General features: G+C 42.6%; 1 protein-coding gene across 4 annotated transcripts in view; it reads right to left on the bottom strand.

Moving 5' to 3' along the window:
* Positions 1-2,698: 2,698 nt before the first annotated feature.
* OLFML2B (olfactomedin like 2B) overlaps positions 2,699-24,104 on the bottom strand; it is a 71,558-nt gene continuing 50,152 nt past the window's right edge. For 2 of the 4 annotated variants that reach the window (XM_061584144.1, XM_061584172.1), the window contains exons 5-8: positions 13,456-13,672; positions 11,046-11,666; positions 5,137-5,313; positions 2,701-4,404 (exon numbers count right to left, since the gene is read on the bottom strand). In XM_061584144.1, the coding sequence (XP_061440128.1) occupies positions 3,803-4,404; positions 5,137-5,313; positions 11,046-11,666; positions 13,456-13,672 (1,617 nt within the window). In that variant the 3' untranslated portion in view covers positions 2,701-3,802. Of the gene's footprint in view, positions 4,405-5,136; positions 5,314-11,045; positions 11,667-13,455; positions 13,673-24,104 lie in introns of all 4 variants that reach the window. The other 2 variants (XM_061584154.1, XM_061584164.1) reach the window with 2 other exon arrangements.

The following is a 24,104-nucleotide window of genomic DNA, read 5'->3' as shown; positions in this document are numbered from 1 at the left end:
GCTACAATAGAATGCTTCCTTTACACCTACTTCTAGCAGGAGAGGGGACCCTGTGAGTGCCAGGGAAGGCCTCCATGGGCATCCATAGGCACCACACTGGTGACTCCTGGTCTACTGGATTCCTTCTATTTATGTGTGTTGACAATCTAACGCTAGACAGATACAATAATGCCAAGCAAAATCAGAAACAAATATAAGTACTAGTAAACTTGTGATCGTTTAACTGAAATATGCATCACTAAAATCACCCTCTGAGGCATGGGTATGGGACCTTTTCTGACCCAAGTTTGTGGGGGCCGCATGCCAGTGGTGGGCAGGGCCAGAGGCAAAACTTCATCTTAGCAAAGGATGTAACTCTTATATTGGTAGAGTAGGCTACATTCCAGCCACGGAAAAGTCAGCGATTTCTATGCCCCCATTTCTCCATCCTTCAACCAGGCAAGTAAGAGGCATCATCCTAGGTCAGTGTTTCCCAAAGTGTGGTATGCGTACCCCTGGTGGTACACGAAAGGGTTTCAAGGGGTACATGTCCGAATGTGTTTTTTGTACTTTATCGTTGGGTTTTAGCGGCAAAAAACGTGTGTGTGTGTTCTTTTAACAGAAAATACAGTTCTTGTGATTTCTCCAGTTTCTCACACAATCATGTGAGGGAAGATCAATATAATAACAGTGGTTTATCCCGATGTTATGCAACGCATAGTCTCTTTCGCTCTCAATGCATTCCTTGTCTTTTCGTGCATCCCTCCAGTTTCTCATAAGACTCGGACTCCCTAGCAATGACTTTGGCTACCAAAAAATGCTTCTAGAAACAGGCAGATGGCGCCACAAAGATATTTATGCGTATGCTCGACTATAAAAATGTTCACACCGGGAAGCGGGGAAGTGGGGTTTTTTCTCTATCTTCAGCCCTGCAGCAGCCATCTCGCCAGCCACTTCCCTCTTGGGGAATCTCCCGCTCTTCGGCTGCAGAGCGTTTTTTTTCCCCCATCCTGCCTGGCCTGCCCGCTCATCAGCTGTGAATTTTAGGCGGGAGGTTTGAATCCCCTGCAAGCTCTTGGGCTGCGTGCCTGAGTGGCTTCCCAGGCAGGATGGGGGGAAAACCGCTCTGCAGCCAAAGAGAGGGAGATTCAAACCTCCAGCCCAGGCAAGCGCTGCCTCTGTAAACCGGCTGCATGCTGCATGATTTTCAGCTGGAGTTTCTGGTTTTGTGTGGTTCCCTCCTGGTCTCCAGCTAACTTACCTTAATCTCCGGACTCTCAACTTCAATTTAAAAAAACAACTACGTTTCTAGGTTGTCTGGTTCCCGAGATATACACCAAAATGTCAGCCCCCCCCGCAACTGTTTAATCTGTTTTTTAACCGATCTGTATAGCAACTTTTAGCCAGAGCTTGGAAAAGTTATTTTAAACTACAGCTCCCATCAGCCCCAGCCAGCATGGCCACTGGATTGGGCTGATGGGAGTTATACTTAAAAAAAATTTTTTTCCCCAAGCTCTGGCCTCTACTCCCACCCTTTCAGGATTGTAGCCAATAAGGGGAGCCAGGCTTGTGATTTGTTGACCCAGGCAGTGCTTAGGCTTCATTACAACATCAAAATGGTGGTTTTGAGGTCTTCAGTTTGAGTAAGTAAGAATATAGTAATCTAAAGATTGTAGCAAATTATTGTTGAAAAGTAGTGTATTTTAATATAAAAATTATTCTTTTTGATTTTATTAAGCCTCTTTATAATGGATTGCTGGCTAAAAAAGGGAAGTTTGAAACGTAAAAATGAAAACTATGAAGAAAATGCGAGCCCTACTGAAAACTATAACAAAAAATGTAGTGATGTACCTCCATCAGATGACATTAGTAAACGATGTGAACCATCTGTAAGTTCATTGAAAGAATCAAACTGCAATGAAAACGAAAAAAGCCTGCGAATATTGTGAAGATTATCTTAAATTGGGATTTTCATGGAATGGTGATGAGGTGGAACCTGTTCCACTGTGTGTAATTTGTTATGAAACTCTCACAAATGAGAATTTGAAACCATCCAACCTCAAACGCCATTTCAAAAGTAAACATAAAGAATACCAGGACAAACCTATAGAATTCTTCAAAAATAGGTGCAAAGATCTTCAAAAATCTCAAAAAACAATGAACGCTATGACTGGAGGTAGAAATTTAAATGCTGTGGAAGCTATTACTCTTTATTTCCAGAATGTTTTTTTTAATAATAGTTATTTTAATTATTAGTATATGAATTATTTCTATATTTTTGAATATATATTTTTGTTATATAAATATTTCTATTATTAAAATTTTTATAACTTACTTTGTATTTTTTTTTTTACAAACATTTCATATAAAATTAAAGGAATTACGAATGTGTTATACCTTACCCCTCTCCCAATTATTTTTGTGAAAGTTGGGTACACCGGTAAAATCAATGTCTTAAAAGGGGTACGCGCATGTTGAAAGTTTGGGAAACACTGTCCTAGGTGAAGGCCATGTCTCAGCTAGGCAAAAGCACTTAAGGATGTGCAGCAGAGTCAGGGAGGGGGTGTGGCCCGGGCCTGAAGTGTTCCATCCTTCCTCTAAAGGAGCATTGGAAGGTAACCAATGTAACACTGATTTATTTAAAATAAACTTTAAAAAGATCCAGGGGAGATCCAGGCATTTCCAGATATGTCAGCCTAACCTTTGCCCCAGGTAAATTGTTAGAAAGTATTATAAAGTGAGAATTATTAGAAACTGCGTCGAAAAAGCTTTGCTGAAAAATCAATATGGCTTCTGAAAAGTCATGCTTTTTATTTTATTTTTCAGTTCTTAATATATCAACACACACATACATGCATAGAAGGGATCCATTAGACAATATATATCTGGAATTTCAAAAAGCTTTTGACAAAGTCCTTCACTAAAAGTGACCATGGGATAGGGGGACAATAATCTGACTCTAGCAGCTGAATAAAGCCTCTGGAAGAAGTTGTACCAGTACTGGGGGCAAGCAAGCAAGAGATGGCCTCCACCCTTCTCCTTCTGAGTTTCCTCAGAAAGAGGAGCGAGACTGCTTTCTCGCAATGCACCCCATAGAGATTTACTCAGAGGCAAGTTCCACTGTGTTCAATGGGTCTTACTCCCTAGTAAGTGTGTTGAGGAATGCAGTGTTAATTCTGTTAAAAAATCCTCTATTCAAGCAGGCAGGAGGAAGCTGTGGCACTGCAGATGTTGTTGCACTCCAACTCCCATCAGCCCCAGCCATGATGGCCAATGGTCAGAGATTATGGGAGTTGTAGTACAGCAACATCTGGAGGACCACAGGTTCCCCAACCCTGGGTTCATTCAAGTGACACCAATTGGGGAGGAGCTTAAACAGTTATGGGGTCTGTTGCCCAGACTATGCAGTGCAACTAGACAAATACAATAGAAACAAGCAATGGCAGAAGGAAATGTGAGCAGGACTCTGATTTTACTTTAACACTGATATTTTATTATAAAAATTGTATTTTAGGGGTTCTCTCATCCAAAGTGTAAGTCTTGTGTTACAAAAATAAGGCAAAGGGATGGTTTGCTTCCTTTGAGAGTTTGCACTTGGCAGCTAATGAAGAAATATTTTCCAATGTCTCATGGGACACATATTCAGTATATAAAAAAGGAAGGTTATGTCCAAAATAAAAGGCTTGACTTTGGCATGTGGACTGATCTACAATCCACTGTTTAAAAAAAAGTAAAAAACAACCTCATTTACTCAGATTTGTACAATAAAAAAATATTTATATATAAAAAGGTGCTAGTGGCCCATTATGATCCCATCATGTCCTCAGTAAGCAAACATGACGTTGTAAGTAACCTGGTGGCCATTGTCCCAAGCATAAAGGAGCCGGTCCTTGGGGTTATAGTCTATCTGAGTGGTATAAGAGTACTCATTCTCAAAGAGCAAGCGTGGGATGATCTGGGTGTTGGTGTGCGTGTCAAACGCATATGAGATATTCGCATTCTTCTTACTGTAGCTGTCAATGGCATAGAGGACACCACAGATAACAAAGGAGTTGCCGTAGAAGTTTTTGCGCAGACCCGTCCGCCAGGTGGTCTCCTTGCGAGTGCTCAGATCATTGGCATTAAGTTTGCTGAGGACAATCACCTCCTGGCTGAAGCCTTCATAATTAATGGCTGGGTAAATAATCCACAGGCCATTCTCATCTACGGCAAAATCCACATCGGAGTGGCCACGCCACCGCCAAGGCATCTCCTCCTCATAGGCTACATCATCCAACATGGCCCAGGCAGCCACATAGCGTTGCTTCAGGTCATACTTGATGAGGTTGCGGGTAAAGGCCCGGTTGTAGTAGAGTGAGCCGTTAAAGACAGCATGGCCTGTCCCCATCCAATTGTACGGCAGCTTGTATGAGTTACTCCATCGACCTAGGAGACAGAGATGATATAATCAACTGAAAAGTGTCCTTGAATCTAGTCCTGTTTCCTGTAGAGACTTAAAAAGGAACACAGCAAGCTGCATGATACTCAATTAAACCATTGGCCCATCTACTTCAGTACTGGCCAGCCAGTGTTAAATGCAGCCCTCTAGCCTTCTCCGTTTGGCCCTCGGAACTCTCCCCGGGCTATACCACCTCCCGAACCACACACGGTTGCCTCAGGTACCCTCCTTGACCATTTTGCTTGGCTAGAATGTGTCCTTGAACTCTAATAATGCCTCTTGCTTGCCTGGACAGAGGATAGAGAGAGGTGTATATGTTAGTCTACTGGACAAAGGTGAAATTTACAATAATTGCTCCACCCTCTTTTGTCTCTGGCATGCCTACTATTGGCTTGTGGCCCCTGGAAAGTTTCCAAAAGGGAATGTGGCTCTTGGTTTGAAAAAGGTTCCCCATCTCTGGTGTACCATCTGCACTGACTCTTTGAGATAGGAGTCTCTGATCTCCATTTCACTGGCTTCTAAGATTTCAGCTCCTGTGCCCATCTCAGCATCAAACTGCTGAATCAACATCCTATGATCAGTAAACACTCTATATCTCAGCCCCACTAGACTCCTAAATGTCCATGTTCTGTGACAACTCAACAGGATCCACCCCTGATCCCTTAATACTCAGTCTGTTCCCCAGTGCCAGGCACTCTATCATACAGCACAAAGCAGACCTTGTTTGAAGCTGTCCAGATTCCGGAACTCTACCAGGGTGTTGCCATAATAATAGTTTGTGACATAGATTCGCTCATCCTTGGCAAGTGGATCCTTCATCCAAGCACCTTCATTCCGTCCGTAGGTGTTCTGGGTTACAGGCCCAGAGATGGTGGACAAGGTGTCTTTGCACTGGCCTGATAAGAAGGCAGAGCAGCAAATAATAGCAGGCATAACAATCCCAAGTACTTCATATAATACATTTGAAATGTTCAAAATGATTCAACTACAACATCTCAATAATTTTATTTATTTTATTTATTTATTTGTTTCATTTATAGACCGCCCATAGCGAGTGGCTCTCTGGGCGGTGTACAAAAAAGTTAAAATACAAAATATCAACAATAAAATCAGACAACAAACAATAAACACAAGCAGCAACAAAAGAAAAAATAAAAATATAAAATTATAACATAAACGCTTAAAATCCCTGGGAGCATAGCCAGGTCTTAACCTGGCGCCGAAAAGATAGAAGCATAGGCGCCAGGCGTACTTCTTCGAGGAGGCTGTTCCACAGTTCGGGGGCCACTACAGAAAAGGCCCTAGATCGAGTAACTGTCCTCCGGGCTTCTCGATGGGTTGGTACCCGGAGGAGGGCCTTAGATGCTGAGCGAAGTGACCGGGTAGGTTCATAGCAGGAGAGGCGTTCCACAAGATATTGCGGTCCCACGCCGTGTAAGGCTTTATAGGTCAAAACCAGCACCTTGAATCTGGCTCGGAAACAAATAGGTAGCCAGTGCAAACAGGCCAGAACAGGTGTTATATGTGCTGACCGGCTGGTCCTCGTCAGCAGTCTGGCTGCTGCGTTTTGCACTAGCTGAAGCTTCTGAACTGTCTTCAAGGGCAGCCCTACGTAGAGCGCATTACAGTAATCCAGCCTAGAAGTTACCAGAGCATGAACAACTGAGGCTAGGTCATCCCTGTCCAGATAGGGGCGTAGCTGGGCTACCAACCGAAGGTGGTAGAACGCATTCCTTGCCACCGAGGCCACTTGCACCTCAAGAGACAAGGAAGGATCGAAAAGAACTCCCAGACTACGAACCTGTTCCTTCAAGGGGAGTGTAACCCCATCTAGAACAGGGTGAACATCCACCATGTGGGCAGGGAAGGCACTCACCAACAGTGTCTCAGTCTTGTCTGGATTGAGTCTCAGTTTATTAGCTCTCATCCAGTCCATTATCGCGGTCAGGCAATGATTCAGCACATCCAGACTCACCTGTAGAAGATGAAAAGGAGAAATAGAGCTGCGTGTCATCAGCGTACTGGTGGCAACGCACTCCAAAACTCCTGATGACGGCACCCAAAGGCTGCATGTAGATGTTAAAAAGCATGGGGGACAAAATCGACCTCTGAGGGACTCCACAATGTAATAATCTTTGCAACAACTTTTTTTTTAAGCTAGTATTATTCCCTATTGCAAATGGGCAGCTGAAATTGGGAGGGTGTGGCTTGTTGCTTCTGGGAAGCTATAGAGTTGGTGGGGATTTACAGCAGAGAAGTGACATGAAGGGAAGGGAAGTCCTTCACCCCGTCTGACACCTTTCCCCTGCCATCCACCTCCCTAGCTGCTTTTCCCCATAACATAGCTAGCACCGGTATGGGAACTGGCTAATAATGTGATTACTAACTGAGGGGCACAGCCAGCAACAAAGCAGGTTATTAAACTGCTTATTAAATACCTTATTAAACATTTATTAATAAAACTGGATGGCATGACACAGAGGGTTTGTTGCAGACATAAACCTTTCTGGACAGGTTCATTGTTAGCCAGTTAACAGTCCACAAAACTTGGGAACTGAGCACTGGCCCTAAAGCAGGTCACAGACCCAAGTCCAGGCCTTTTTAAAAGAGCAAGAAGAGGCATTACAAATCTTATAAATCTGCTTAGAGCCCATCTGATTATATTGCAAAAAGAGAAAATTAATGCTTATTTGCTGTTTTTTTGCCTCCAGGTTGTTCTATTTCCTAAACTCACTAAGCTCCTTGATGCATACCCCTCCAAGGACTGCCTTCATAGCATCCCTGCAATCATAAGGTGCAATCATAGTAGAGACCTCAACAGTATCATTTTCTTTAAAATAATTCGTAATGGTTTTCCCATCTGACAACCATAAAAGCTTAATATACACCTGCCAGCAGCCTTCAGCATATTCTTCCAAGGCAGAGTTAAGGAGTGATGGCTGGGGGCGACCTGGCCTACACCAGCTTGTTCTCAAAATAACAGAGGACAACTGTGGCAGGAAGCAAAGGTAAACTCTCAGGTCTGTCTGCTCAAGATCTGGTTACCAACCAACCAGTGCTGGATGGGTCTGTCAGTCGGATCACCTTTTGTCAGGTATGCAGTGCTGCGGCCTGAAAAGCTAGGCTTCAGATTCTGTCTAGCTCTGTCCATGATCCACTATCAGGCTTATAATCTGGCAAGTTTCACTTTGGCTTTGTGCCCAATGCACCAAATTCCTTCAAGTTCCACCCCTGACCCACCAGCGCATTTGTTCTCGTTCCTTGTCCCCACCCAGGGAGCCAGAGTTAGCAATCCTACTTATCCCCCAGGCACTTAAACGCCCATTCATATATGCGGTGGAAGAAAAATTTAAGTGGAGACTGTGATGTTCCTATATATTAGTGTATATATGGTAAATGCTGGTTGTTTAGAGTATACATGGTAAGTAGTGAAAGAGGAGGGGGAGTGAATGGGCAATAGAATGCTTGATGATTGGCTGAATGTTTAAAATGGCTGACAGTATAAATGAAAGGATGACAGGTAAATCTGGGTGAATGTGAGGTGGTGACTTGTGGAATCTGGGGGGAGAAGAGAAAGAGTGGATTGCTTGGTGGGGTTTGAGAGAGTTGTTTGCCAGGAGAGAGTGGAGAAGGAGGGGGGTGGAGTTCGGATTAGTATTGAGTAAAACCATATGCTTATGTGCCTTAAGAAGAAATCTTGTTAATCTTGTTAGCTTTGTTATCTGTAATAAATACTTAATTTGGTTTACCAAAGGCCTGATCCTTGGCTGGGGTTTCACAGACCAGAAGGGAGGATAAGGTAATGACCAAGGCTGAAGGGGAACTGTAACAAATGGCGGCAGCGGTGAAGAGAATAACAATACCAGTATTCAGAGTCTCTGGGAATACTAGTATTGGGACGTTACTGGTGGATGCCTAGCAGGGGGATCTGTTGAGATCTGTGCTAGAGCGGATAGGTAAACCATAAGAGAGTGCGGTCCGGACTGGTGGAGTCCCTGGTGGTGCCTAGAGACAGGCAGTAACCACGAGCAGGTAGGAACCTGACAGGGAGAGCCAGGGAAGGACGCCTCAGAGACCCACAACACAACTTTCCGGAGAGTTATCTTCTTGCCTTCCCCCACGCATCTGAAGCCTTCCCCAAAAGCACAAGGAAGTAGTGTTGTTGTTTTTGAGAAAGAAATGTGTTTCAAAGATGCCAAAACCATGCAGCGTTTTATTGCTTAATATGCCCAATGAGTTTCAGCACAATTTTTTACAGATCAGCCCTTGATAACGGCAATTGTGCTGAAACTGATCAGGCGTATTCAACAATAAATCTTTGAAACAAATTTCTCTTTTTTGTTCCACATTTTGGATACTTCCTTTTTTGTGTTTTCTCCTGAAGTTTTTTTTATGGCACATGTATCCCCACCCTCCCGTATTGTTGTTATGTTGGGAGGAATGTTTATAAAGCGTGGGAAGGGGGAAAGGTGTCCTTTTCCCATTTACTTCCTCTTGAAATCTCCCCATATAGTGCTGGGTAGGGAGTTTTCAAACCTCATCTTATTCATTCACCCCTCCTGTTCTGATCCAAAGTTCTGACAAACACTTGGGATAGAGACACGCTTGTAGTTATGCTGTGTTGTGAATCTGGGGGGACACGACGTCTGTCAAACTCCTCCCCCTTTTACTCCAAAATCAGGATTTTAGAGCTCAGATGCATTTTCCCTTTAAACCAGCTTCATGTGGACTTCAAAACTGTTTGCTGGAGGTGGGAGGCGAGCAGCTTCCTCCGGGTGCTGAGGAAAGGAGACAGCAGGAGAAAAGAGACTAGGGCTGGAGGCACCTCGGCCTTTCCCCACAACTCTCGCCAAGCGGGAAGGGGAGCCGTGGGGGCCACCTTGCCAGCACACAGCAGGGAGTGTGGCGGCTTCTTGGGGGGGGGGGCAGGGGTAGAAATGACGGCTCCCTTCACAAGTGTCCTCTGCTGGAGACTCCTGTACGCCTTCTGTTTCCCTCAGAGGCTCCAAAACCATCTCGCCACCTTAGCTGCCACCTTTTTTTACTGTGAAACTTTAATAAGAGGACAGCATGGAGTCACAAGAGATAAAGCAAGAAAGCATTGCTCTTCTCCTTTTGCCTAAAAGCGAGATCCGGGGACTTCCGCAAGGAGAAGGGAGAGACAAACAAGTCGGCTGTCCTATTGATTTCAAAACTGTTTGGTCATCGTCACCGCCCTGCTCCGTCCGCTTGTGTACATGGACTCAATACAATAACAAATGAACCAAATGTGCACAGCCTGATGCAGGCTCATGTCAAACCACACCCAGACAAAACCGTTTCGCTGCTTTTTAAGGACACTAGTGTGCACAAGGCCTTGGTTTCTGTGTTGTGTGAAAGGTCAGAATCCATAAATCTGCAGAAAAGCAACGTCACTACAGCTTCAGATTTGAGGGGCTCGCTTCCTCCCTCCCTCCCTCCCTCCCTCCCTGTGAGTGTGTTCCTAACAGAACATGCTATTTAGCTGCTGTAGCACATGCTCCTTGAGGAAAACAAAAGGAGGCTTAGGTGCCATTGTTTTACATCGGTTTACCTGAAAAACCAACCATCTAACCAACTTCTAACCAATCATCCCCTGCCACCCATCTTTGTATCTTCAGAACGGTGTCCTTCCTCTATCACAGCCCCGTGAGAACCGCTTTTCTGTGATCTGATCCATGTGGCTGGGCACTGGACGTAAACGGTGTCTTTTTTGCACCATTCTACACAGGCAGTTCAGACCACTATTGGAAAAGCGTCAGGAACACAGGAAGGTGCCCTGTCCTAGGTCGGACTCTTTGTCCATCCAGATAAGTATTTTCTACTGTGACTGACAGCAGCTCTCCATCTTTCCCATCACCTACTGCCTGATCGTGTGGAGGTGCCAGGGGTTGAACCTGGGACCTCCTGCAGGCCAAGCACGTGCTCTGCTGCTGAGCTGTGGTCCCAGCCCTTGAATGCTATAATGCCCAGCCTAATACTAGTTGCTGTATTTCCACTTAAGGTTCAATTGTTTTATTCAATAGTTCTTCAGGTTGGGTAGAGAAGGCTGGTGTTTCCATACACATCTTTCTGGTGATATCAGTATTTGCAGAAAGACAGCTTGTACTTCTTTTATTGGAAGCATTCCCCTGGACCTAATCCCCACCTAAAGGATCCTATCAGGGGCTTAACCAGTTCAATTCCCTCCCCACCCATTCCTCTTGTCAACTGACACCTTCAACATTCCATGGCTTAACTTTTGTCAACATTTTGTAGGTCCAGGAAATTCATAGTTCCTTTCTGGACCATTTTTGTTTTCTTTAAATTTACAACTAATATACTTCTGCATTCCTAAGGAAACCCCTAAATATGTAGAAGTCACCTAGTTTTTAGGTAGGTCCATTTCTCTTCCACAATGATAGGTGCTTGAGTGTGATCAAGTTTGGTATTAGAGGGAACAACATTACAGGCCCTGTTAACCCTCTAGTCAGTCTGCCAAATGCATCCTAGGCAAGTGCTATAACCATTTATTTCTATACTTGGCACAGCCCCTCTAGGACCACCCTAGTAACACTGTGGTCATAAGTTAAAACAGTATAAATGGGAAGCAAGGAGGAAATAAACTCACCAATGCTATTTCTGATATCTTCCTCATCAAGGCCCTGTGTGGGTGTGACTGAGGGACTGGGGTTGGCAGAGGCCGGAGAGGTCACAGCTTTGGTTGTGGCAGCAGAAGTAGGCTCAGCTGTTGCCTGTGTTTGGGAATCTGTTGTGGCTACTCTGACCACTGGTGACCTTGTGGCAGTTCCATTTTGGGTTGCTATGATTGTGGAAGCCTGTGTGGCAGTTGGAGCCACTGTTTTCATGGCCCGTGTGGCACCCTCTTCCGCTGAGTTAGTTACTGAAGAGACTCCTGCTGTTGCTGTGGGCTCCGCAGCCACTGCAAAATGGTTGCTGCTACTATGGAGATCTGATGAGGTAGATACTGGTGTTGGTTCAACAGAGGGAGGCATAATGGCAGAAGTCGGCAGTAGCTCTATCCCTGCAGCAGTGGTTGCAGAGGCTTCTTTTCCAATAGGAGTGGTGTTTGTGGCAGGTTCCTTTATGAGCTCAATGCTTTGGTGCATAAGTGGCTTTTCCACAGACAGCTGCTTTCTCGTGGGACTATTTGGCAAGTAGCTGTGTTGCAAAAGCTGGTCTTCAATCAGCATATCAATTGGGTTGTCACCACTGAAAAGCTCATCCTCTGCTGAAAACACAGAACAAAAAGAGGGATTCACCCTTCCCTCATGAACACAGTATGGATGGAAATAGTTTAGTGTGATTATGCCTTTCTGGCCTATTTGCCTTCTCCTTGCTAGCTCACTCTGGAAACAAACCATAAACCCTGGCTTAGTGTTACATCCGAATCAGGGACTGTGGTTTGTTTTGCTACCAGCATAAACCATGATCTGTACAAAGGTTTGTTCTTGACTTACAGATTCTGGTTTCTGGTAGAGCATCTCCTTTGCATACAGATGGTCCCAGGATCAATCCCTGGCACCTCCAGGTAATGCTGGGAAAGATTAATGAAGATAAATGAAGCATTGGTCTTACTCAGTATAAAGCAACGTCCGATGTTCCCTTGTGCATTAGCAGAACAGACAAACAGGCATGATCACAATAAACCATTATCACACTGGGGTAAACTGGGCCAGTACCAGAAACACATGGTGAACTCTGGTTTAACTGGGTATCCTTAGACAAATGACAGGAAACAAATTCCTTGCTTCTCTTGGGAGGCCTACCTGGTGTACAAGTTTAAATGTTCTGTTTTCTCTTTGCATCTCATTCCCATAAGCATCTCTTACCCATTGCTTCATCTTAGGGGTTAGCATCTAAAGAAAACAATGTGTGACTCAGTCCACAGGAGTTCAAAAGCTGGGAATCAGGCTCCATGTTAATATTAAATGTCCAAAATAATGACTGTGCAGATTCTCGCCCCAATTTGGACTGTACACTTGAGAGTTGGTTAAAAAAAATGGAATCCCACTGATCAGATATTTGATGGGGGAAGGGAAGGGGGAGCAAAGATGCTAGAATCCAGCCTCCCTGGTCCCCCTCCTGAACAGCTGATTGGCCGAATTCCACCTTTTGGTGACTGGGCCAAGCACACATAGCACTGGCTGGTGAAACACTTATCTGCACAATTCCCATCTAGCTACTTATATGCACATAGAAGCCTACAACATAGATATTGGTGTTTTTTTGAAATATGATCAAAAGAATTACAAGTTGGATTTGGGATGAATTCCAGAGACTATCTAGGCCATCTGTCTCTTCTGCTATGAGATGGAAGCATCTACTTGTCACCAGCCCTTATAGGATCCAGCCACCAGAGTGGCAGAAACAGAAGTGCCTTGTGGAAAGGGGCTTTTAGAGCAAAAGGCGCCAAATGATTTCTACAGCAAGGTGAAGACAAACACACAACCACACACAACCTGGGACCATATGGGAGAAAATTCTTCACTGATCCCTAGATCCCTAAATCCCAGGCTGTGTCTGATCAAATTTCATCTACTCTTCCCCCCCTTCCAAAAATAAAAGGATCCTGGTTCACGCCACACATACTGTAACATTCTCTATGTTGCAGCAATAGCAAGGTAAGAAATCCAAGATCTGATACTGGGGTGTGTGTGTGTGTGAAATTCTCCTTTCTGACTTCAAAAGGCCACAGCTGAGACCCATCTACATGCATTCAATTGTTTAGAATAACTATTTTTGCTTCCAAGATTCTAATTCTCCAGCAGTTTGGAATTTCCCATTGTTTCAGGCCAACTCACCGCCTCGTTCCTCTGCCCCCATTTTTCAATTAGTCCTTAAAAACTGGTATCCTATCAAGACAGTAACATTCAACCTTCTACAGTTAAAAAAAAAATATCCAAAACAATATAAACAGAATAAAATTAATGAAAATTACGTAAAGCTGCCGGGCAGCAATTCTGAAAATGCAGATCTGTAGCCTTCTCCATTTGGAAAGGTTTTGAACCACAACTTACGTTCATCAAAGTCATTTTCCGTCTCAACATCTTTGGCCTTATAGTAAGTGACTCCTCGGATGATGGTGGGCTGGGATAGAGGTCGGCTCCTCACATGGAGTTTTCTTGGCAAAGTTGACTTTGCCTCTGGAGCTGGGGGTGCATAGCGCAAGGTCTCAGCAGAGCTGATTTGCTCAGAAGCCATTTCATTATGTAGGAAAACCTCTTCATATTTTCCCTTTGAGAGATAAAAGAGCATGTTATACTATGGCCAGAGGACATGGAGATGCTGTTTGCCATCTCACTGAGGAGGTGGGGTTCAATCCATTCTGGATGGGCTGCACTCCCCCTTAAGAACCAGGTCTGTATGTTATTGGTAGACTGGTGTGATTGTGTACAATTTTGTTTAGATGAGTCAGAGTAACTGTGGTCAAAATATTAATATTCAACATTTGATTTCTAATACTCAAGTGCACATTTAACTGATCATATGCTTCTAAAGTGTATTACCATTATTGATAACAAATTCCCAAATAATTAAATTAGGACTTAAAAAAGAATGACAAAAGCAATAAGGGACTTCAGTTTTGCCGATTTCAGCAGGTATTTTAATCCCTTTTTAAGAGAGAGATCTCCCCATCTTTAACATGAAATTAACAATTCTGTAAGCAGCTTTTCATAGGCTACTCTGACAGACTGAATAGATTTGCAGGCAACATTGTTAAAAATATGTAAGAGTTGGTATTCCGATTCAAAATGCTGGTTTATAAACACCACAGTTCATTGGAGAACTTCGGTGGCTTTTTTGTGCATGTAATGCTTACTCATGCCTGCCACTAAGAACACTTCTGTTAATCACTTATAATTGAACAAAAGTATGTTATTAGTTCTAGACATTTTCTGGATGCCCAAGTGGCACCAAGCACTTTCCACCAACTTAGGTGTGGCAACTGCTATCACATCCTGGATAAAGGCAGCCTGGCAACGATCATGCTCTTGTTAAAATCTAGGAATGAGTACTGCAATCTGCTGTGTGTGGGACTGCCTTTAAATCTCTAGTTGGTACAGAAGTTCTAGCTGGTACAGAGTACTATAGAGAGGCTGCCAACTGGCATGATATATATCCATTAACATATTAAGACAATTACATAATTACTAACACAAGCACAGAAACTGAAGCTTAACTTCTGTTGAGAGCAAAGAAGAATAAAAATCTTATCCAAATGAATGTAATTGTGTTCTCCTAACCGATAGTGATATTCGATAATCTTGTATCTCATATGTTACAAGATTATAAAATATCGCTATCAGACAGGAAAAGACGGTTACATTTATTTGGATAAGTTTTCTTCTTTGCTCTCAACAGGAGTTTAGCTTCAGTTTCTGTAACTGTCTTAGTTCTATTAGAAAGAAGAAAAATATATTATTCAGATGATCTTCCAGGATACACAGTCGCTGTATTAATAAACTCTTCCTTTTTTAAAAAAATGAACATTTTTGTTTGAAATTCAAAATGCATTCCAAATTATGAGAACAAACTAAACAAGGAAAAATAAAAATCTTTGGTAACCCCCAAACTTTGGGGGAAGCCGATAAGCAATGAGTCTTGAGCTGAATATGAAATCCTTCAAATGATAGAGAACAAGCAAAGAAAATATACAGCATGCCAACAAAAATATACAGGCTATAGGAAATCAATCCCAAGAACAGTGGAAAAGATATTAGTAATAACACCATTCACTGATACAATTCGAAAGAAAATGAGGTATAGTTGGCACCATACATATTGCCAACACCATGGAATAGTGGGATTAACTTCATGTTTCAAGTGCAAGATCCTGACATAGTGAGATGGGGGAGCTCTCTTATTATCCTTATTATTAACAAACCAAATAAAATCAAACAACTCACCCACAATTCACCCGGTTTTTGCTGTCTCCTCATTACTTTCTTTTTTTTAGTAATTTTTTCAGCCAGTGTTAATTATGGTATTTTATGGTACCAATACTCCAGAGTAGCTCCTTGTATCTTCCTCCCATGCTTAGCCAGAGACAGGTGAGCTGCCATAAGCAGATGTTGGAGCATCTCCTTACATTTCAAATCTGCATTGCTGCCAACAAACAAATTGACCAAAGCCAATGGGGGGGGGGGCTGTCCAGGGGCTGATTCATTATTTTCCAAATTTCAGAGAAGACCTCAGTTCAGAAACGCCTGGCCCCCCGGCAGGACCATCACATAGGAAAGTAAGTGCCTTTCACCTGACAATCTCACCAGCAGAGGTTACCGATGACATTCTGGATGATTGAACCAGTTTAATGTACCAGCAATAGGCAATTTAAGCATGTGTTCCTTAACTTGCGTGGCTGACTTCTGCAAAGAGGGCATGTCCCAAAGTGTAATCCAATCTTGCAGGTCCATATCAGTGCCAAAATCATTTTCCAACAATTTTTGAGTCCAAACCTTTGTCTAATAACATTGTATATAATAATCTCAAGACCTGCCCCTTTGTTCCAGAGCCAGCAGGGACCACAATGATTCAAATGGCATCATCTGTTTGCTAGCCTGATGTCTTATGCCTTCCTTCATTAAAAAAAAAAAAGTATGAATTTGCCACCATTGGAGCCAATCCATGGGGGCATCGCTCAAAAGAGTTGTCTCATCCTGTTCCAACAGCACCCCACTTGGAGAGACAATTGGAAGAGCCCCTTAGAACACCAAAACTGCCATGGGAGCATTCTGTATTTGTTGAAAAATTGTGCATGAAAAAACAGGAGAGGGGCCAAAGAGGAAAATGCCTGAACTCTGCATTCCCAAATCCAAGCAAACCCCCCATAAATGGGTTTTCCCTTATGATTTGTTTCATATGCTTGCGTTGTTTGCAAAAGAATAAAGAAGTGACTGTTTGACCTTCTACCAACCTGTTTTCCATAGTATCCCATCTTTTCCCCTCCTCCTCCATCAGCAATGAGACATTGGTTAGCCTGAGGTATACCCCAGCCTCCTCCTGATTGTCTATATAAATAACTTTTCTTAATCTGAGGCTTTTTTCCCCTTAAAAAGATAAAAGATTCCAAGACTCCTTGCCAGATTTTGAATTGTTTATCCAATATACAGATGGGAAGAAAATGGAATAAAAAAGTTAATTTAGGTAGAATTGTCATTTTTGTGGCCACTATTCTAGGTAACAGGGACAAATTTAACTTTTTCCAGAATTGTAGCAAGCCTGAGATCGAGTTCCAAATTGGCCTGAAGTCTGCCATAAATAATTTAGTCCTATCCCATGTGATTTGGACACCTAGGAACAGGGCCGGCTCCAGGAATGCCAGGGGCCTTGGGCATCAGCTTGCCCTGGGCCCCAGCATGTGTACGTGTTCGCGTGTGCATTTGCACGTGTGCAGCCCCCCCACCTCACCTACCTGTCTGCTGTCTTTTACCGTTGCCCTTTGTGATGTTCCTATATTAATGTATATATGGTAAGTGTTGTTGTTTTAGAAGATACATGGTAAGTGGAGTGAAAGAGGGGGAGTGAATGGGCAGTAGAATGCGAGATGATTGGCTGAGTGTTTAAAATGGCTGAATGTATAAAAGGAAGAGTGAGAGTGGAATAGGGGGGAGAAGAGAAAGAGTGGATTGCTTGGTGGGGTTTGAGAGAGTTGTTTGTCAGGAGAGAGTGAAGAAGGAGGGAGGTGGAGTTCGGATTAGTATTGAGTAAAACCATATGCTTATGTGCCTTAAGAAGAAATCCTGTTAATCTTGTTAGCTTTGTTATCTGTAATAAATACTTAATTTGGTTTACCAAAGGCCTGATCCTTGGCTGGGGTTTCACAGACCAGAAGGGAGGGTAAGGTAATGACCAAGGCTGAAGGGGAACTGTAACAAATGGTGGCAGCGGTGAAGAGAATAACAATACCAGTATTCAGAGTCTCTGGGAATACTAGTATTGGGACGTTACTGGTGGTTGCCTAGCAGGGGGATCTGTTGAGATCTGTGCTAGAGCGGGGAGAGAAACCATAAGAGAGAGCGGTCCGGACTGGTGGAGTCCCTGGTGGTGCCTAGAGACAGGCAGTAACCACGAGCAGGTAGGAACCTGACAGGGAGAGCCAGGGAAGGACGCCTCACACCTTTAAAGAAGATGGCGGCTGCGGTTTCCCTAAGGGGTTAAAGCCTCCGCCACCATCTTTGTTGATGGCACGCATGCGTGCTATGCACGCGCATCTCTGCCATCAACTAAGATGGCGGCAGGGGCTTCAGTACCTTAAGGAAACCGCAGCAGCCATCTTCATTAAGGGCAATGGTAAAAGACAGCAGACAGGTAAGTGGGGAGACATGGGGGGACGTGGGGGGCATGGATCACAGAAGGGGAGCGGAGGGGCAGCTGAGGGACCCCCTGTAGCTCCAGGGGCCGTCGGGCCAGCGCCCAACCTGGCCGCCCTTTAGAACCGGCCCTGCCTAGGAATCTGATCTGCTTATGGTGTAACATAGCTCCTAAATAACAAGAGACCTCCTTCTGCTCCATAGGTGGTACATGAAAGCATAGCATTTCAGATTTTTTGTAATTAGTTTTACTCTTGTAACCACTTAGAAGGCATCTAACTCCTGCCGAAGGGCAGGGGCTGCCGTCAGAAGATTCGTAACCACCGCAGCAATATCATCAGCACAGAGGCTCACTTTACATATCTGACCTCCCATCTCCACCTCATTTATTGTAGAATAGCACCTGACACAGATGTCCAACAGCCCCATTATTAACAAAAAGAGGAGGGGACAGAGGGGACAGCCAGACAGCAACAGGATCCGAGTCCAGACCATTCACATTAACTACTGCCCTAGTACTGAATTTTAAACTGATGTAACCTGCCCTGGGACCTGTTGGTGAAAGGCAAGCAATAAATATAAATAATAATAAAAATACATTAAAAGTGCAACCCAGGTGCATGTTAAGAGTAATCAATTTTTTTAAACCTCCAACCCACACAACTGAGAGCCTTAAAAACATCAATAAAAATCAGGGTTGGGGAGGGGAACTTGATGTTTTGCAGAAATTTATTACATTTTATTATTATTGTCGTTGTTGTTAATAATAATAATAATAATAATAATAATAATAATAATAATAATAATAATAAATTTTATTTATACCCTGCCTTTCGGCCAAAGATAAATAAACACAGGTATAAAAATACAATAAAAGCAATACAATTTACAAAAATTAATTTAAATAACAAATAACATTATCATAATTGGCCTTGGTCAATTTGGAACAAATCCAGATTGATCTGGGTGAATCAATTTGGGAAGAATGGTATTAAATCATTTGGCTAAGATCATAGGAAAAAATTGTAATCATGATTAATTAAGAAATACAATAGGAATCCTATTTCAAAGGGTCTTTAAAGGGTTTAGGTAAAACAATAATATGGCAAATGTCAGGGATAGGAGCTCCCTCTAAAATCTCATTAAATAACAACTTCATTTGAGAAATCAAAAGCTCCTCAAAATTTTTATAATGTTCAAAAAGGGCCTTATTCATCTGCAAATGACTGACTGCAGCTTTAATTTCCTCTTCTGAAATCAAGGCATTAAGCTCCAACCTCTCCTCTATGGCCAATGTTGGAAAGTTTAAGTCTGCCAAATAATCAAACGTTAAATTTGGGGCTGGGCTTCATATTGTATTGCACAAACTCTGTACATATATGCTAGGGTTGTCATATTCCAGTTCCACAAATCCGGGCAGGCTAATTTGCATATTATGCAAATATTTGGATTGTCCAGTTGTTTTGTTTTTGTGCCTAGGAATTACCACCAAAAGCTGGGGAAAGATGTGAGAATTTTTTTAAAAAAAATTTACATTTTCAGCTTTAAATGCCTAGACTCTAGTTTCCAACACTATGGAATATTGATTGATTAAGAGGATTTATATCCTGCCCTTCTGCTGTTAAAAACAGAGCTCAGCACAGCTTACAAATATAATAAAAACAATAAAAATACACAATCAATATAAAAACATAATAAAAACACAAAATAGCAACAAACATAGTAAGTCAGGGCACCAGTCCAGTTAACCATTACATATACTTTATATTTCAGAGATGTGGTGGGTGGAGAAAAACAAGAAGCCAAAATGTTAGAAAAAGGAGTATTTCACACCACATGCTCAGTTCTAAATACTGTAGTAGCAAGTTTTACAAGTTCCTCCAGTATTCCACTGATGCAGGCACTCAGACATTCAAAGTATCTGTATGTTTCTTAGGTTTTATAAAAGCAGAGCTTTGCTTAACTTAAAATTTCTTCTCCCTTTGATCAACCACATCTACACAGGTTCCACCTCCCTACTCAAAATGAAACTGGGCCTGGAAGTGTGCAACAACCCCACACATACCTTGCTAATTAGATTACCAATGCCAGGATGTCTGTCTTATCGACTATTCTCCTGCTCCCCGCCCCCACCGGGCATCATGAAAGACCCAGTCCTGGATGTGAAAGTTGGACAGTGAAAAAAGTGGATAAGAGAAAAATCCACTCATTTGAAATGTGGTGTTGGAGGAGAGCTTTGCGCATACCATGGACTGCGAAAAAGACAAATAATTGGGAGTTACAATAAATTAAACCAGAACTATCACTAGAAGCTAAAATGATGAAACTGAGGTTATCATACTTTGGACACATCATGAGAAGACATGATTCACTAGAAAACACAATAATGCTGGGAAAAACAGAAGGGCGTAGAAAAAGAGGAAGACCAACCAAGAGATGGATCGATTTCATAAAGGAAGCCACAGATGTGAACTTACAAGATCTGAACAGGGTGGTACATGACAGATGCTCTTGGAGGTCGCTGATTCATAGGGTCGCCATAAGTCATAGTCGACTCGGAGGCACATAACAACAACCTCTTCAAAGTACTGATAAGCCTCTTGTTTTAATTAAAATAATAATTATAAATTCTTGCTCTTATCACTAATGGGAGTTAATTATCTTGCATATGCCCATAGTAAATTTTCAGATACTTTCAGACCCTCAGCAATTTTCAAGTGGTCTATGTAGAAGAACAGTTTGGGAACCGCTGGTCTAAGACATCTGCTTATGTCCCTATGCTGCTCTCTCCCCTCATTCAGGTGCCTGGGATGCATGCGTGTGGACATACCTCCTTACAATTATGGAAAGTGATTCCTAATAATAAGTCTCCAGACACAAAGTTACACAGGTGTTTATCAGTTGTTTAGTAGAAAATTCAGAAGTGCAGAGTCCCTTCATGATAGTTGCAGCCATGTACACCCTTTTTTGCTCCTGGATTAAGAATGAGATCTTTGTTAATGCATTCTCTCACAACAACAAACGTCTCTAGGAGCCAATCAGCATGTAAGTGGAGAGCGTTAGCAACTGAGAAGAGTCTTCTCAGTGGCTGGCTCACCTCCTTTCACTCTGATTGGCTCCAATCAGCAGGAAAGGTAAGGACTCTTCCAGAGCTTGGAAGTAACTTGTTATTTTTAACGAGTTACTTGTAATTCATTACAATTTTAAATAACGAGTGGGTAATTCCATTACATTTGGCAAGTAACGGAACGACTAGTAATTTCCCTACTTTTCAGCTGCGACTTTAACGTTTCCACGTTAGGTTGGACGTTACTTGGGGGCGGGAACAAGGGGAAGTCAGCTCCTGGCTGTGATTGGTGAACACAAGACATGTGCCTCACACTGATTGGACCACTGCACAGACTCTCTCTTCCCTTGTGATCTCGCAGAGCTTGGAAAAGTTATGTTTTTGAACTACAACTCCCATCAGCCCCAGCCAGCATGGCCACTGGATTGGGCTGATGGGCGTTGTAGTTCAAAAAAGTAACTTTTCCAAGTTCAAGAGGTGAATAGGCAGGGCCTGCTAGCGTCTGAGAGGAAAAAATGGACGCTGGAGGAAAAAGCCAGGGCAAGGACAACGGAGAAGGCAGCAGCAGAATGGCGAAGAGCTGTGGAGGTGAGTGACGATGATTTGTGTGTGTTCCTCTCCTTACCTCACTGCTGCCTCCGCGGCACCTTCTGCCCCCCCCACGGCCTACTTCTCTTCCTTCCCCCCTTTTTGAACTCTCCCCCTTATTCCCATGCATACCTGTGTGCTGTATTTATCCAGACAGAGCACTCCTGCCTTTTAAAATGTCGGCTAGCTTTTTATTGTATATTTATTTAAACTCCATCTTTCTTTTTATTTGTATTTTTGTCCTGTTTAATCACAAGACTGAATTGTATGTGGGACAAAAACTGTCTCAGTAATAATAATAATAATAATAAAAATAAAAAATCATTAGGCGTATAATAAATGGCTTAAGGCTGATTTTTTTGTTCTTGGCAGAGATGAGGTGAGAAGTAGGCTCCTTGCAGCTCCTCCTCTCAGTCCCCCAGTTCTCAAACTCATGTTCTGTGAGAAAGAGATTCCCAGTCCCAGAGAGAGACAACTCCTGTAAACCCCATTCTCTCCAACAGCATCCCCAGGCGGGGTACCTGTGAAGATCACCTCTTGTTGAAAAAAATCCATTTATTGCAGCTGAATATCTGGGCAATGTAAAATTAAAATGTTTAACTGATTAATCCTCTCCCTTTCAATAAACTGATCAATTACATTTCAATTGATTTGCTTATCACCAAGACTTCAAATCTATGAGAATTTCCAGAATATAATAATTAAAAGGAGTGCAAGACAATGAAGAATTCAATACAGAAGCTCTAGGGCACACAGTTAAAAAAAATCAAGGCTGATCTTTGTTATTGTTTCATGCATTCCCCGGTACAGTAACACACAAAATTACTCTAAAAACAATAAACAAGTGTCTCATATTAAAACTCATTCTTACCAATAAAAATAGGCCCCACTGATTAATCAACTCTCCTTTTAGTTAATTAATCTGCTGAAAATTAAAGCTTGTAGCCCTAGAGTTGGTTTTTTTTAAAAAAAAAATCATTTGACCAGGAAGACAAGTACCGTTCAGTTCGCATACAGTGAATTTCAGAGTTGAGATTAATCTGTTCTCATCACAGCCCAGGCTTGTGTATTTATGTGCAAGCCCTTTCTTGATGACATTGCCATGTGGTGACCAAAGCAAGGAGGAGAGAAGTCTCAGGCTGTGTGGTGCAGTCGCTGCAACACAATTGCTGCCTAGAAAAGAATGTGCAGGTGCAAAAAGCAGAAGCGCAAGTAAGCTTCAATAAGATGAACAGTGCCAAAGCTGCACAGGCTGCAATAGGCAATGTTGAGGGGTTTCATCATTACTGCTTTTTAGGAAGTGAAGGTCAACCACTGTCAGTGCCACCCTGGGCTCCTACTGCGAGGAAGGGCGGGATATATACAGAAAGAAAGAAAGGAGAGATGTAAAGGGGAGTATTTCTTTAGATGTTACCCTACTTTCCATTTTTGCTTTCTATTTGCTTCTAGCCCTATTCTGTCACTCTCTAGTACACATGAAGAAAGGGCAGTGAGGGCAACTCCCAAACCTGGGTGTTGCGCCTCCACGTTAGTTACTTAGAACTAGGTATGCCTTTCCTATCTACAATGTATTTCTATAAATGAAATAGCTTTTCTTATTTTACTAAGTCTTAAGTCTCAGTGATCTCAGTGCAGGGTAAAAGCCTGCCACAAACACACACATTGGCACACACAAGCATCATAGACTGTTGACAATCTCTGCTAATATCTATACAAATGTACATAACATGCATCACCTGAACTCACATGATCTAGAGTTACCTTAGATCTTGCAAGATTTGCAAATGAGAAGCAATAGGGTTTTATATTAGTTCTGATTGTCTATTGGGCTATCAAAGGTTATATGTTTTTTTTCATTTTCTATGGCAAAAACTCCAACTTCAGTGGAATTTATGTGATGTGTTCTAATCATTTGAATTTGGCTAATGAATGCTTTATTCTTTCATCAGAACTTTAGCAGTAGTACTAAAATATTAATAAAAAAGAAAAGGGAAAGAAAAAATACTTTACATACATCATTCAGCTGTATTGCTAATTATAGATATAGATATAAAAGATAAACGGCATTTTGTCAAAACTATTTTTGTCTACATTTTATACCTCATCCTTGGTTTTCCAAGCTTGGCATGGAATGCTTCTCATACAGAATTAATCTGAAATGCTGCATATTTATTATCATAATTATCTCAGCGGCTTTTGATACCGTCGACCACGGTATCTTGCTGGATCGTCTGGAGGGATTGGGAATAGGAGGTACAGTATTAAACTGGTTCCGTTCCTTTCTCTCCGATAGACACCAGCAGGTGGCATTGGGACATGAGGTTTCAGACCCTTGGCCCCTCAAATGTGGTGTGCCACAGGGCTCTATCCTCTCTCCCATGCTATTTAACATTTATGTAAAACCACTGGGAGCGATCATCAGGAGGTTTGGGCTGCAGTGCCACCAATATGCGGATGACACTCAGCTCTACCTCTCATTCAAGTCCTCACCAGAGTTGGCTGTGGAGACCATGTCCAAGTGTCTGGAATCCGTGAGTGGATGGATGGGAAGAAACAGGCTAAAGCTGAATCCTGATAAAACGGAAGTACTGCTCGTGGGAGACAAAGGAGGGTTGGGAAATATTGACCTGGTGTTTAATGGGGTAAAACTGCCCCTGAAGGACCAGGTCCACAGCCTTGGGGTGATCCTTGACTCCGGGCT

This window comes from Rhineura floridana, chromosome 1 (assembly GCF_030035675.1).
Source record: "Rhineura floridana isolate rRhiFlo1 chromosome 1, rRhiFlo1.hap2, whole genome shotgun sequence".
NCBI classification, from domain to species: Eukaryota; Metazoa; Chordata; class Lepidosauria; order Squamata; family Rhineuridae; genus Rhineura; species Rhineura floridana.
This window is presented reverse-complemented; position numbering and strand designations above follow the sequence as displayed.